Consider the following 14,939-nt stretch of genomic DNA (forward strand, 5'->3'; position numbering starts at 1 on the left):
ATCGGAAACCAGAACACAACTCACTCAAATGACAGAAACCATCTTTTTCTAAAAAATATATTTAACTATTTAACTACTGCAGCCAGCCACCAGGGGGTGATCAATATAATTAGGCTCCACTTTTTGGGAGTTGTATTCTCTATATACAGTCTATGGTTTATACTGTGTCTCCCTCTGCTGTCATTTGTTAAATTCCAGCCTAACTTTCTCTCATGCCATACCTTTTTTTATTTCTTTCTTTCTTTTCTAACTCTCTTCACATACATGTATTACTTTCTTTAAACTGTCAGATTTCTGACTCACCTGTATCTGAACCTACTTCCTTTGAAGAAGATGTTGCTGCTGGAAACTGTCTTTATCTGACTCGACTTTGCACACCTGTCAGAGAGAGGGAGGAAGAAACAAAAAGAAAAGAGTTTCACGATCACAAATCATCTAACACACAGTTTGATTCATTTGTTTAACTCGTAGCACAACACTTCTCAACTTCATCTTTCAGGTTATGCAGCAACAGTGACTTTCATTGGACAGAGTAGCTTCTTTGAAGACAGACGAGGAAGGTATTCAAATTTAAAAGTTTATGCTGTAGGTCAAACCTTCATATTTTATTCAGGATCATTTATGAGATATATAAGATATGGTGCCAGAAAACCAGGCCTTTTACAAATGAGTGTACACACACACACACACACACACACACACACACACACACACACACACACACACACACACACACACTGCTTTGCTTAGTGTGTGTGAAAGAAACAACGAAGCAGTACGTTGTCCAAGCTCTGCTTGGCTTCCATTTACAAACTCTATTCACTCTAATTTGATTATAGGGCTCCGATGCTTGTCTGACATCCGAGACGACATTCACTCCTCCTCTGTTCGCCTCTCAGAGACACACGAGCTGCTGTCGTTAAGAGGTCGACATCCAGGGTTATACAGGCAGAGGCTGTTATCACAAGACTTTTATTACTTCATCAATATGTCTTCCTCTTGTAAGATCGTGTAAGATTTTTAACGTTCATATATTTCAAAGAGATGATCAAAGAGGAAATTGGTCCATTTCCATAGATGAAATACGATTCAGCAAAAGTAGTAAAGGAAAATCGAATGGACAAAACTTTCAAAACAAATCATACACAAATCATATTAAAAAAGAAGAAATAGTGAACAGTGTCTATGAAACAATGGTTTGGGAAAAATATATAATATATAGAAAGGGTGAGGTGACCCTTTGTGGTGATGTATCTGTCTGGGGAAGGAACAGAATCAAGAGGAAATCATAAAGTAATCTCCAGATCATGTCAGCACGACTTCTCCCCATTAAATCTGACTTCATCTGACTCCACATCTTCTTCACACCTCATTCTCACTTCTGACCAGGGTGGATGTTTCCTTGCTCCATTATTTTCCTCCCTTTGTCACCTCACACAACTTCTCATCTGCTTTTAAGCATCAGCTTTTAAGCCAATGTGAATGGGAAGTCCTTAAAATGCCCACAGAAAATGTAAATGTAAAGATCTACTACAAATGAGCAAACTCCATATTTTAATGAGAATCATGTGATATGATGGTCAGCTCCAAATCACCAATGATTATTTTCTCAGCTGTTTTCAAGACTTATTTTTAGGTGAAACATTGTGTTCACTGCAGAGATGTGATGCACATAATGTTCTTTGAGTCCTGAGGCCACATGCTCACAGTTATGGTCACCTTGAAAACTGGGCTGCACAGGTAGTGGTCTGATCCTTCACTGCATGCAGATAGTACAAGTTAAAATTTCAGCAATGATGGTTAGAAAAGGACGAATGTTTTAGATCTTCTTCTTCTTGGAATTTGCATTTTTGCAACTACACAAGCATTGTGATTGTGACCCTTACACCAAGAGCAATAAACTGAACTCACTAAACCATGACCAAGGAAAAGCAGTTCAGGGTCATTATCTTGGCTCCCAACCTTGTATTCCCCGTGGCTACAGACTAAAGTAGAGTTTTATCTCCATCCTCACACTCTCACCACCACCCCGAGCTTGTTTCCATTCCTGAAGCAGCAGCAGTGTCATAGTATCTGCAGATCAGAGCGATGGCCTCGCAGCAATCAGCTGCTTCCCAGTGAAGGACAACATCATGTTGTTTCAGTGCCACAGAGTGTCAGTGAAATGTGTTTAAAAGAGTAATAACGGATAAAGGAGGAACACGAAGGAGAGCAAACTAAACCTAACCCAGCGAAACACATTCAAAATAAATACATTTGAATAGATCAGTGCCATTTGATTTAATATCTAACAATTCTTTATTAAAATGTCCGAAAACAACAAGACCTATGTCACATATTTTGTTGACGTATTTTATCCAAATGTTTCCAACAATGTTCAAACCCAGATTTTATTCAAGGTAAAGAGACTTTTAATTCCGGTCACCATTTAATAGCATCATGTCCATTTTACCATTGCCTTTACGCATAAGGATGGAAACACACACTGTTAGCCAGTTAGCCTGTTAGCCTGTTAGCCAGTTGTGTGTTTCTTTCTTCCGCTGTTTGTATTGGTCAATGATGGATCATGATTATCCATTGCAGTTTTTACTGAGCGTTCTACCACCACAGCTCTCCCAGGGAAGCGCAAATGCCCAATGGGAACCAAGCAACACAAGAGGACAACTCCCATGATCCCACACTGCTTCACAGAGTCATCAAACTAGGTCTTTTGTTATTGTTTTGATTGAGAGACTGCTCGTGGCCAACGTTACATATTGTATGTTGAAATATTTATAATGTTTGGTAGAGGGGATATCTTGAGGTGGAATAATTGCGGACCAGCTCCCAGTTTCCCATGAATGTGTGCGTGCGTGTGTGTAAACTCACTTGTAAAAGGCCTGGTTCTCCGCCCCACACTTCCATAAGTGCTTACACGCTGCAGGGGTCGAGGTGTGAAATGTCAACACCAGTTTCTTCTGCACAGAAAAGGACAAAGACACAGAGAGAGGGAGAGACAGGAAATAAAGTTAGGGAGGGAAATGAGATTACCAAAAGACGTGTGTGCATGAGGACGAGAGCAGTGCGGAACATGATGAGAGGGAGCTGAGCAAAATGCTGACCCACAGACCCAAAGCCATAAGCTTAGAAAGATGTCCAGACAGATATAGTGAGCGTTCAGCAGTAAAATGGCCTGCGAGCAGTTCACAGGTCCGTATGGATTAGGAGGGGGAGGAGGGATATGTTCCTGTAAATGTCTAGTTTCCAGTACTGTGAGTCTGGTAATATGATCCCAGATCGATGCTGTTCGGCAACGAGGAGGAGGAGGCGAGCGAGAGGAAGAGATCAGTAACACGGGAGCAAGATACTGTAAAACAACCCGACTACGCCTTATTCGCCATTTTCAAAAGGACAGGGAATTTGAATTTTGAAGTTGTTAAGAAAACCTCACCATTCAGTTCACAGATGACTCGTTCCTAAACCCTCTCAGTCAGCTGTATTGCTCAGCCCCCTCAGTGTCATACATCACTCATATAAATTGTGTGGGTTGTGATTTACACACATGTGCTGCAGTGGCCATGTGTGTTTGGTCACAGGCATGTGAGAGTACCAGAAACTCTGTGTTCAAATATCATCAACAAATTGTCTCTCGTCCCACTTTGGCTGCACAAACAAAGACATGATTCTAATGATGGTGCTATGATGCTATACTCTAAAAATATATATCAACATGTACTATATTATTATTCAGGAGTAACGAGCATTTAAAGAAATACAAATTATGCATCTAAATTGGCAGCTATTCAGCAGCTGATCTTCAATCACCTGATATAAAAAAAAACATTAGACTTTATATTCTAATTAAAGAAACAGCGCCTGGATAAAATGATAAAATAGATAAACTGCTGACTCATCAGTGTTGCAGTAACAGAGCCATTAAAAAGCTGCCATCAGCTCAAAGTGGGACAGTCAAGTTAATGTGTTCCAGAGGTTTGGGTGAATAGGGAAATCATGCAAGTGACCTGTGACACGATGGAACAGACAACACAACAGTAAACGATTAAGAACCTATGATGCTCTGAGAAATCTTCCCAGAAATGATGTGAATCTCTTAAACAAGACATTTATACACATAACACAACACAAAGTAATGGAATCACTGCGGTTTTCTCATGGACAGAGACATAGATTATGCATCATAATCTCACATAATCTATAGTTCAATGATACGAGAGCTGTGGAGATGATTTTAATATGGCTGCTGGGAAGGGGTGGATGTAGGACTTCTCTAAATGGTATCTGTTTCTAGTTTGACCAATCAGGTTTGTGCAGGATTTGGTTGATGCAGGCAAACAGTTCGTATGAAGCAGAACACATTGACTGAAATGCATCAGTTATCAGCTTTTTAATTTATCAGTATTGATAAACTGTAAATAGAGATTGGCCAAAATGTAGTCTGGAATTAAAACACCTACAAAAAGTATTGTTGTTTGTTCGTGTCATAAAATAAAATAGTCAGACTTCGAACTCAACGAGTCTTGGCCTGAATATCTGATGTCTCCATAGGAAGACCCAAGCTATTGGCTGTTGCCCCCCAGAGGCTGAATCGTAGTCAGATTGAGGGACTACTGATGGGACAGGGGGACTTCATGGGGACTTCAAGGGTCAAACAGAGCTCAACTGGGGCAGTGCCTCTCTTGCCCGGCCTCTGGCCCATGCTGCAGGGAATAGCTAAACAGGAGTGGGATACCAATCATCATTTTAGAAAAAAGAATGTATTGTTTTTATGATTCAAAATAGCTGCAGAGACGAGCTAAATAGCTGCAAATGATTGGATGAACTGAGAAAAATGTTGAAGACAAATATTGTACAAAATGAAATGAAACAAAACAACACACAATAATGAAATGATGATGAAACGACAGTGACACATGAGAACGTTTCCCCCAGCTACACGGAGGAGGTGAGGTTAGGGCAGGACTGCAGGGAGAGGCTTCAAATTAAGGATTGAAGTATGACTGTTATTACTTGTGTTTTACTCACCAGTGATGACTATGTTTACACACAGAGAGAAGAGACAGAAACACAAAGATAAAACTGCATCTTCAGCCATTCATGAGTTGCCACACAGACAAACAGGCAGACGCACGGACAAGTTAAGCGGAGATGAGAGAGCTGCTTTAAGCTTCTGTAATGAAGAGAAGAGTCATGAGATCGATTGGCTGATCGGATGATTGGCTGATCAGATGATTGGCTGATCAGATGATTGATTGGCTGATTGGTAGATTAAAGAGCAAACTGGCGGAACTATTTTCAAGTATTTTTAGGTTTTACACACATATATGAGGCATGATACATCTTAATAGCTGCTCAGAATCTACCACAGTTCCAGACTGGATGACAAACATAGACATGAAACATGTGTCCCAAATACAAGACACCTGCTCTTAACACGTTTGTTTTCCTGTGTCCAGGAGAAATTTAAATTCAAAAACCTGTTAATAGACGTTAACACATGGTTCTAGTGGAGGAATCTCTTATTTGGGCCACAGCTGACACACAGTGTGAGTTATGAGGAGGTTAGTCGTAACACACCCACCATCCTGTTACAGTGAATCCTGCCTGTTAAGGAGATCTGAAACAGCGACACACATACACAGTGTGTGTGATGGCGGACCAGATTACAGGGACAAACAGTAACAGTTTCATAGCACGTTTTCCTGAGGATGAAACATCACACGCATTAAGAGAGGGGGGGAAAGAAAAGGAAGGATGTCACTAACACAAAACTGGATCCAAATGAAAACAGACTGTTTGATTCAAAGTCATGGTCTTTCAGATGAAGTCCACAGATGTTAAAGTTCAGGTTCTAACAGGTCAGTACGATGATGATGATGATGACGACATCAGTTCAAGAAAACACAATTCATCATTATGACGGTGGAAACTACACAACACATTGTGTTTGTTTGTTTATCCCTCCACATGCAGGAGGACACAACACTCACCTCTTTCTGGATCCCTATGACGTAAAAAGTTTTTCCTTCAAACTTCAGCTTGCTGACGTCCACCCTGCGAAGACCCAAAACTTCATCAATTAAGAAATATCCACAAAACCAGGGTTAAGAGTTGGATAAATGATAAACATGAATTTGAAAGCTACGATTAAAAGTGGTGGAGCGTGATTATTGTTCATGTGGCAAAGTCGAGTGTCCATCACAAACAGCACTTCGAAGAGGGAACATGACTATTTAAATGTCTACATCTGCACCTATTAACAGTGAGGTATCAGCACATTTACTAAAGTTCTGCACTCAAGTACAAATTTGGGTGCTTGTACATTATTTACACTTTGCTTATTTTCCATTTTACTCGATTTATTCTTCCTATTATTTATTCTATAGATGTGAATTATATTTTTTGCAATCCACTAGAATTATTTAATAGCTTTTGTTGAAAACTTTTCATCAATTTATTTTATAAAACAAAATTCGGCGTGAAACAGATGCCACCTTGTCAAGCTGACAATGTAATGCCCACAGACATAAACACGTCAGTGAAACAATCTACTAACAACATTTATAACATTACAGTTCTCCAAAGGGGGTAACACTACATAACAAGTACTTAAATTTAACTTTGAGTAACTATTTGGTCCTGTGTACGTTTGCTTAAGAAAAATAGTGAGTTACCGGAAGTATTTTTACTTTATCTTTAGTAAAGGATTTAAATACTTTTACCACCACCACCATTACAAAATAGTGGCTAAAGCATGTATGTTGAGATTTTTGATATATGTTGTATGAGTTTACTGAACTGATTTATTAATCATGCAAGAGAACACGTTTCTGCAATGACAAGTAAAGTAAAATATCATCACTTTAATTCCACCTCATACATACTATTCTAGTGCCAGTTGAAATAAAGTGATGATAATATGTAACTATTTGCTTTGATACAGGCAACACATTTAATTTCCGTGCTAATGTGTTTATATTTCAGACTTATGCAACATTTGTACCATTTGAGGAGGTGGATCCTCTTGTTTCCCTGGAACACCACAAACCCTGTGGCTGTGAACCCGAGAAACGCTGTAGACCCTGTAAAGTCCTAAAAACACACACACACACACACACACACACACACACACACACACACACACACAGTGTGAGAGGCAGCAAATGGTATTATGGGACACAGGTGGGGTTTAACAGCAGGGGAGCAAGTGGGCCGTCAACAATCTCCATGGTAATAGCACCTACACAAAATCACCTGTTTGTTTCAAACTACAAACCTATAATTTGCAGTAACTAGCATCAAGATCAAGGTGCAGAACAAACAGCACATGAGATTCAGTTTGACATAATGAGAATAAAAGAAACAACAACTCCAGAGTAAGAGAACAAACATCTGTACATCTCCCTTCTTTTCTCTCTATCTCTCTGTAAATCCCTCGTCCTCATCGTCCCAGATCTGCATGTTCCTGATACTACAGCTCCAGCTAAAATATCCGTATTAAAAACAGCTCCACTGACGAGAGTGTAGCAGATAACAGGGATCCTCTTCAGCAGAGTGAATTTAAATATCGTTTTAATCTGCTTAGCTTGCTCAGATAAGTCTGTTCATGAGAGTCAGTGTCTATTTCACTCTGACTGAGGGAAACTATTAAATATTGGTTTCCCTTTTTTTGGGGGATTGAATCTGTTCCATCTGTCGAAATAGTGCAAGAGAAAGTATAAAAAAGGACAAGTAAGGTGAAGTGTCCAATGAACGTCAGTACCAACAGTGAAGCTTAACTATACAGATCTCCTGTGTTAACACTGTGAAGATGGAGTCAGTGACATTGACTTGTGTCGACTATGGTTTTCTCTGACCAATCAATAATATTGATTCCTGAAAGTGATTTGTTTTCTCTGCTGATTGCTTTTGTTTACCAGGATAATGTTTGGCAGACATGTCATTGACCTTCCTGCATCATGCTCTTCTTACGTGACCTCTCAGTTTAGCAGAAAAGCTTCTGTCAGTAAAGTTGATCATGTTCATATTCGTAAGTTCAATATGCAAATGAAGAGCAAACAAGCAAAGGGTAAAGAGGACAGGTGACTTTATGTGTGTTGTTGTCAAACTCTGCACTGGAGCTAGAATTTTCCACACAACTGCGCAAACATCGATGGTGAATATTTGCACATGTAAACAAATGGCTGCAATTTAAAATACACTTTCAATCAATACAATTATATTTTGTTCACTACTGGCTCTCAGAGTAAATTTTTTGAAAAATAGATGTAGATTTGCTCATCCTGTACATTTCCATTATGATATTATTACAGTCACAGTAACTATAATAAACCGTAATACTACTAACTACAACCACAAGTTTTACTATCGCATGATGAGAGCTCCAGTTACTTTATCTAAATATAAATTACATTATAATATGATAAAGTTATACTGTACATACTGCATATACAGAGAAGAGGACAATTCATTAACAAGTCATAGTCAAAAGTGGAACTGAAGCTACTTTTCTGTACATCATGAATGCAACAATAATTTGGGTGAGTTACTGAGATATGAAGAAAACTAATGTCCAAAATCAAGGAAGAGGTTTGCAGATCTGCTCTTTAATCGGAGAAACCATGTCAATACCAATAGTGGACAGTCCTGCCTAACGTTACCTTGCATGGGTGAGGGTCCACTCCATACGTCTCCAGGCTGTGAGCCCTTTGGAGCATGTTCAACTCTGCAAACGCAGCACACTGGCCCCTGAAACAGAGGAGAGGGAAACAAAGGTTAATTTATAAATGACCACATTGACACTGTTAGAGTACGTCTCTCTATGTGTGTGGCTGTGTAAACCCTCCAGGTATGCTAATGATTTTATATTGATTTAATTGATCTGTTCTAGAGTCGGCATGAGACAAAAACCACAGTTATAGTCTACTGATGATCTTTGATACAATAGCAGCACAAACTAAGGAAGAGCCGTGAAAGAGAAGTAGATAAATCAGATTCTGGGACCCAAACGAGAAGTTTTCAATTATATGAATATATATATATAACAATCTGTATAATATTTCCATGGATTGAGTCAGTTTTGTTGGGCTATATTTTTTTTGCCTACATTTGGAAAAATTAAGTAAGTAAAATTTGCTGGTATCAGTTTCTGTTTGCCATGTGCCAATAAAAGTACTGATCAAATAACAATGTGATGATTATCAGGCGAGTTCTGAACTTTTTCCGCCTTAATATGGGGATTTTTGGATGATTACTTGCAGTGTACATCTGAAATAATGACATCTTCTGAAAGTCTCACTGAATCTAAAAATATGTGCACCATATCTGTGTGCCTACATTAATTGCCTCCATTGCAAATCTAAGACATCTCTACCACTGCTGCTGCTGCTGCCGCTGCTGCAATTGCTCATGTTGATAAGTGGGCCAAGCTAAATAACTATCTTCCATTTCCATTTGAAATAACAGAGAATGTCCCTGCACCTTCCCTAAAGTTTGAAAAACTCAAATTTATAGGCAAAGTTTTTGCTTGTTGAAATCACTCTTCAAAAAGTAACTCGCCAAAAACAGTTTTCAATCCTCAGTGAAAACGAAGCAGCCGAGTTGTGCAGAACACCCACCAATCAAATGAAACAAATGTCTGTTTGTGTTTCTGAGAAAGAAACATCAACAACTGCCCTCTAATGATTTCTCAGTGTCCATTTAAACCTGAATGCATGGCCTCCATGGTGGGGACACATGAAAATAAGATGTAGATAAAGTGAGAGACAAGCACAATGTGTCTGAGAGGGATATTGTCGTTGTTTACAGAAGATATTTATATTTAACTAATTAAAGTCATAACATTTGGCCAGGCGTGTGTTGATGCTTTCATTAGAGTAAGTGCTGCAGCTGAGTCATGTACGCTGCTACTTCTATAGACGTATAAATACACATTTAAAGTGCAAACACATAATCGGCAAATATGCACAGAGAGGAAAAGGATAAATCCATTGAATTAAGTTATTCACCATGTAAATAAAATTCATACATCCGTTTGTATATCACCTGAGGGTCACTCTCTGCAGCTCAATGCTAATCTACACGGTGTTAATCCTGTCAGTGGGGCCCATCGGGGGGGCAGGCGGGGGGCATTTAGCATCGTCTTCCTCTGTGATGTGGGAAACGACGCATTCGTCTTTGATGTTTTATAATCGCTGTGAGTGTGACGGTCACAAACTTCACATCATCACTCATGAGCTGCAGCGATGGTGGAAATAACCACAAACAAACTAACGGGGTTCATGTGTTCTGCATACTATGAGATCCTATGACCTTGGATCTTAAATAAGTCAATTTTAACATGTTTTTATCATTTTTTAACTCAGCCTTTTTTTTTGTAGTGTATTTTTTAGTCAACAGCCAAGGTTCAGACGAGGCCCTGCAACGTGAATAAATAGATAAATCGATTTCGGGGATTATAACAGATAAATAGGGTTTATAGACGTGTGGAGTGTCATGGTAGTTTTCACGTGACCTCAACGATATGCATGCTTCAGCTCATATTTTACTCTATCCATCATGCAAGGTTGATTTCCATCAGAATTCAAATTTCTCAATTTAAATCCCGTATTATAAGCGAGCCAAACCAGGCGTAAAATAAATAATTCATGCTCATTCATTTGCAAATTCATTTCAGTGTTTATTTACTTTCGGCTGAATCTAAAGTGAGACACCCTCTGCATTGCGATGGCGCACAAATCACACAATTTTGTCTCAGTGACAGAAAGCACTTCACTGAGTGCAGATTAGAAAATTGTCTCCGCAGCCTGTTTTTTAAAGCACAGATCACAGGAACGAGCATCCACGCCTGTCACAGATATCAAACAGTAAACTGATAACAAAGACGCCGCTCCAGGCAACACACAACCCCACCACACACACACTCATAGACACACACACACACACAGACACACACACTTACCTGAGCTCATTCTTATGTATTTCCATAATCTTCCTCTCCAGTTTGAGGGATTGTTTAGGGAACAGTTTGAAGTCACTGATGTAATCTGACGGGTGCTCCTCCGGGTCGTAATCCCCAAGTTCAGCTGAAAGAAGAGGGTGAGACAATGTCAAACTATTTCTTTAACATATAAATTAATTTAGGCTTAAATAGATGGTTTTTCCACAGAATATACTCATAAGCAGCTGAACCAGATAACCCTAACAGATAAATATTTTCCTCTCCGAATCAAGTCCTAATTTCTCTCTTAAATCCGCTCTTAATTACTAATCATAATAGAGGTTAAATCAAAAACTTGCCTTGAGTTTAATTACACATTAAAACTAATCCTCAATTAATTCTCCAGCTCCATAATCAACACCCTGACAAAATGGGACAGGGACCTGCCCTTGTTAAACAGAATTAGCCAATGTTACACCGCTGTCACACCCAGGGTCGAGATAACTCTCTGGGGATATGAACCAATCAGAGCGCTGTTCGGCGATATGTGTATCAGCCACACGGGCTCATTTATATGATCCAGCTCAGTTAATTCCTTGCTTAATCCATGTGAAAGCAGGTGGCTCAGCGCTGTGACTCAACATGAAACTGGCGCCGCCAATTGAACACAAATCCTTACGCACACATCTCGCTGTGTTATTAAATGTAGGATCATGTAGGAACTGGTCTGGTGACTTGTCAATGTCTCACCCTGTATGATGCAGGCTCCCAGATATGCAGCTTCAGCAAAAGGACAAAGGAGGCGCCCATGGTAGATGTCTCTCTTCAACTGGAGGTACAGGAGATACCTGGACACACACACACACCCACACACACACATATAGTACCACTTATTTGCTGTAAAATGTCTGCAATGCTGTAATAGTTGAAGAAGCATTAGTGGTGGTGAAATATGTACAAAATGTTTTTGGGATACATCTCATTTGTTTTCCTTACTGCATCAAAATATGCATTCAATATTTAATTTGTAACATTATCCATAATTACATAATGATAGATACAGTTAACTCAAATTATTAACGAGAAGTGTTGTGTCATCATCAGGATATTGTGACATTAAATATTTCCACAGTCCTCGATAGCATTATCATTCGTTGCTGAGTATTGCCATGGAAACAGCTACCGTATAACAGAGACTGGTACTGTAGTTACTATGGAAACCGACTCAACGAAGGCTAGTTTAGGCATTCTGCTGACATGCTAATTTGTCTCGCATTACCGAGGAGGCAAGAAACGACTACGGTGCTGAAATCGTCGACATGTGTTGCCATGGATACAGATGAGTTTCCAGATGAGACGGCGTCTGCGAGTCGACTGACTCATTAAAGTTGTTTTTGAACTTGAGTAAGGGAAGCAGCAAGAGGATGAGCATGAAAGACTGAACAGAGCAAAAAGGCTGCTGCAGCTGAACAGTTTTATTGTGGTTGTAGTCGCATGTATTTTTTTTTAAATTGGCCTTTAAAAAGACAGGATGTAGCGATACGTATAAACACAACCATGACAGTTGTGAAAGTTTGTCCCTTTCTGTTTTCTTCTCTGTCATATGCTGAACACCCTCCTCTCTTTCCTCTCACCTTGTGTTTCCTTTCCCGAACTTTTGCTTCGATTCTTAAAGGATGTTTTGCGCACGTCTTGTTTTATGCATCACTCTGCCCTTTGTATAACTTCACTGATTTGTCTTGAGTTGTAAATACAGTATAGACCGAATCTGATCAAATTTAGTATCCATCCCTTTTCCTCATACTTTCTCGCTCTTATCTTTGTTGCACCCTCTCTCTTTCTGCTTCTCCCACTCTGTGCTTGTTCCCAGTCTCATGTATGAGGTTGTGCTGTAAACTGGGATCACTGCAGGTTACGTCCCTGCAGAACGTGTTTACAGCTGGGCTAAAGGTCACTATTGTCTACACCATACCATCCTCAGGGAGTTTTATACAACCTTAATGCCAGACAAACATGGACCTTGGATTTAGTTCAATGCTGACAAGTCTTGTTTTCTGCATTATCTGTGTGGTATAGTTAGAACATTAACTGTAAGCATGCACTGAGACAGTCTGTCTCCTGTATGAACGTCTGCTTCTTGACATACACAACACTGCACTGACAGCATTGACACAGACTTGATGCTGAATCACCTATGGATGTAATTCCAATACTGTTATTTTTACCTCAGCCGAGGATGCTGTGTTTTCTATCAATTTTTTCATTTGTTTCAGTACAATCACAGAAAAACCATGGATGGATTTCAACAAAACTTTCCAGAACCATGAATGTTTTTTTTCCTTAACATTGCGAGATAATGTATTTTTCAACATTTTCACAATTTTCCTAAAGAATGAAGCATTGGTCCTGATGAAAAGAATCAGGAATATTAAAAGAACTGATATATAAAAGTGTGTGATATTTGGTGCTGAGTGCAATTCATTGCCTTTTTGACAATTGGAGAAATATCACTCCTTAATACTGAGAACTCTGACTACAGTTCCTTCTAAACTCTCCAAACTCAGCTCAAGATGAATTTCTATGTCTCATCAGTAGAAGTCAGAAGTGTAATGGTGCTCCTTAAAGACTTTGAAATAAACCCTAATGAACAAAAATGGACACGAGGGAGAAACATAAGAATACAGTCATTTCAAAGTGTTGAAATGCAGGAGCAGGAGAATGAAACATTTAGAGATGCATGGCAGAAATTGAAGGAGGCCTCAGAAAAAGATGGAAACTGAGAAAACAGAGGAACAAAGAGCAAAGATTTACACTAATGACCTTGATGATCAAAACCTCCTTTAAGTAAAAACATTTTTAAAGGACAGGAAGGTGTGGAGAGACGACCTGAGGGAGGAGAGGGAGCTGTGGTGACAGGGGAGGAAGATGGAGGACAGAGAGGTATACCAGCAGATGGGAGGGAGGAGATACTGCAGGGAGGAAATTAAGGAGAGACAGAGGGCGGAAAAGGATGGAAGAGAGAGAGGAAGAAAGAAGAGAAGTGAGTGATGGTGATCGATAGGGAGAAGAAGAGATGTTGAGACATGACAGCTCAGATGGGACAGAGAGGAGTCCTGCTGAGTGAGCATCTCTAATTATCACTGTGGTGTCTGTGTGTGTGTGTGTGTGTGTGTGTGTGTGTGTGTGTGTGTGTGTGTGTGTGTGTGTGTGTGTGTGTGTGTGTGTGTGTGTGTTTGTGTGTGTGTGTGCGTGTGTGTGTGTGTACGTGCATGAGTGTGAGCTCCCAGTTATTCCACAAGTTAGATGACAAATTTATTTAAAAATAAGTGTTTTAATGACATCTACCAAACAACAGTTGTTTTAATAAAGCAAACTGTTGAGAAGAGGTGTAAAGACAGTTTGCAGTTATTTAAAGTCGTACCACTGACTACACATTATAACTTAACTATTGGATGGCCGAAAGCACATGTTGCCAAACTCACAGCACCGCCTGAGTTCAAACAGATTGAACTAGAACGGTGCTTGGAGAGCTCATACCTCCACCTATCTCACCATGCTAAAGAAAGTGAAAAAAAAACAATCCTGGATCTGTACATTTATCCTAATCCACTTCTTCCTTGGGTCATGAAACCACATTTTGAGCAGTTTTTGCAGAATCCTGCCAACTATCAAACAAACAAATGGGGATGAATCTCCTTGGCAGAGGTGAAAACATCGTATTCCTGGATGTGTTGGGAAGGAACCTGTCTAATGTTTTGCAGAGACTCACAAAGGCTCAAAGTTAAATGAGGTTTCTTACTGGCTGAAACACTTTCTGGCAACAAAAGTACTTGTTTAGGTTCTTGAAAGGTTTGGGTTAAAATAGAACCGTTCACAATGTTAAGCACATGCAAAGTCTTTGTGGCAGGAAGCCACGTGCCAGTCTGCCACCGTCACAGACAGCAGCAGCTGAGCATCACTGGAAGCTGGCAGCTGAGCTGAGACCACCACTCTGTATAACTTA

General features: G+C 39.7%; 1 protein-coding gene across 4 annotated transcripts in view; it reads right to left on the bottom strand.

Moving 5' to 3' along the window:
- Positions 1–14,939, bottom strand: part of frmd3 (FERM domain containing 3) — a 49,303-nt gene that overhangs the window by 12,908 nt on the left and 21,456 nt on the right. For 2 of the 4 annotated variants that reach the window (XM_034594821.1, XM_034594820.1), the window contains exons 5-12: positions 11,687–11,784; positions 10,958–11,081; positions 8,658–8,745; positions 7,001–7,089; positions 5,988–6,051; positions 5,579–5,614; positions 2,869–2,957; positions 304–378 (exon numbers count right to left, since the gene is read on the bottom strand). In XM_034594821.1, the coding sequence (XP_034450712.1) occupies positions 304–378; positions 2,869–2,957; positions 5,579–5,614; positions 5,988–6,051; positions 7,001–7,089; positions 8,658–8,745; positions 10,958–11,081; positions 11,687–11,784 (663 nt within the window). The remainder of the gene's footprint in view (positions 1–303; positions 379–2,868; positions 2,958–5,578; positions 5,615–5,987; positions 6,052–7,000; positions 7,090–8,657; positions 8,746–10,957; positions 11,082–11,686; positions 11,785–14,939) is intronic. The other 2 variants (XM_034594823.1, XM_034594822.1) reach the window with 1 other exon arrangement.

This window comes from Hippoglossus hippoglossus, chromosome 9, assembly GCF_009819705.1.
Source record: "Hippoglossus hippoglossus isolate fHipHip1 chromosome 9, fHipHip1.pri, whole genome shotgun sequence".
Taxonomy (NCBI): domain Eukaryota; kingdom Metazoa; phylum Chordata; class Actinopteri; order Pleuronectiformes; family Pleuronectidae; genus Hippoglossus; species Hippoglossus hippoglossus.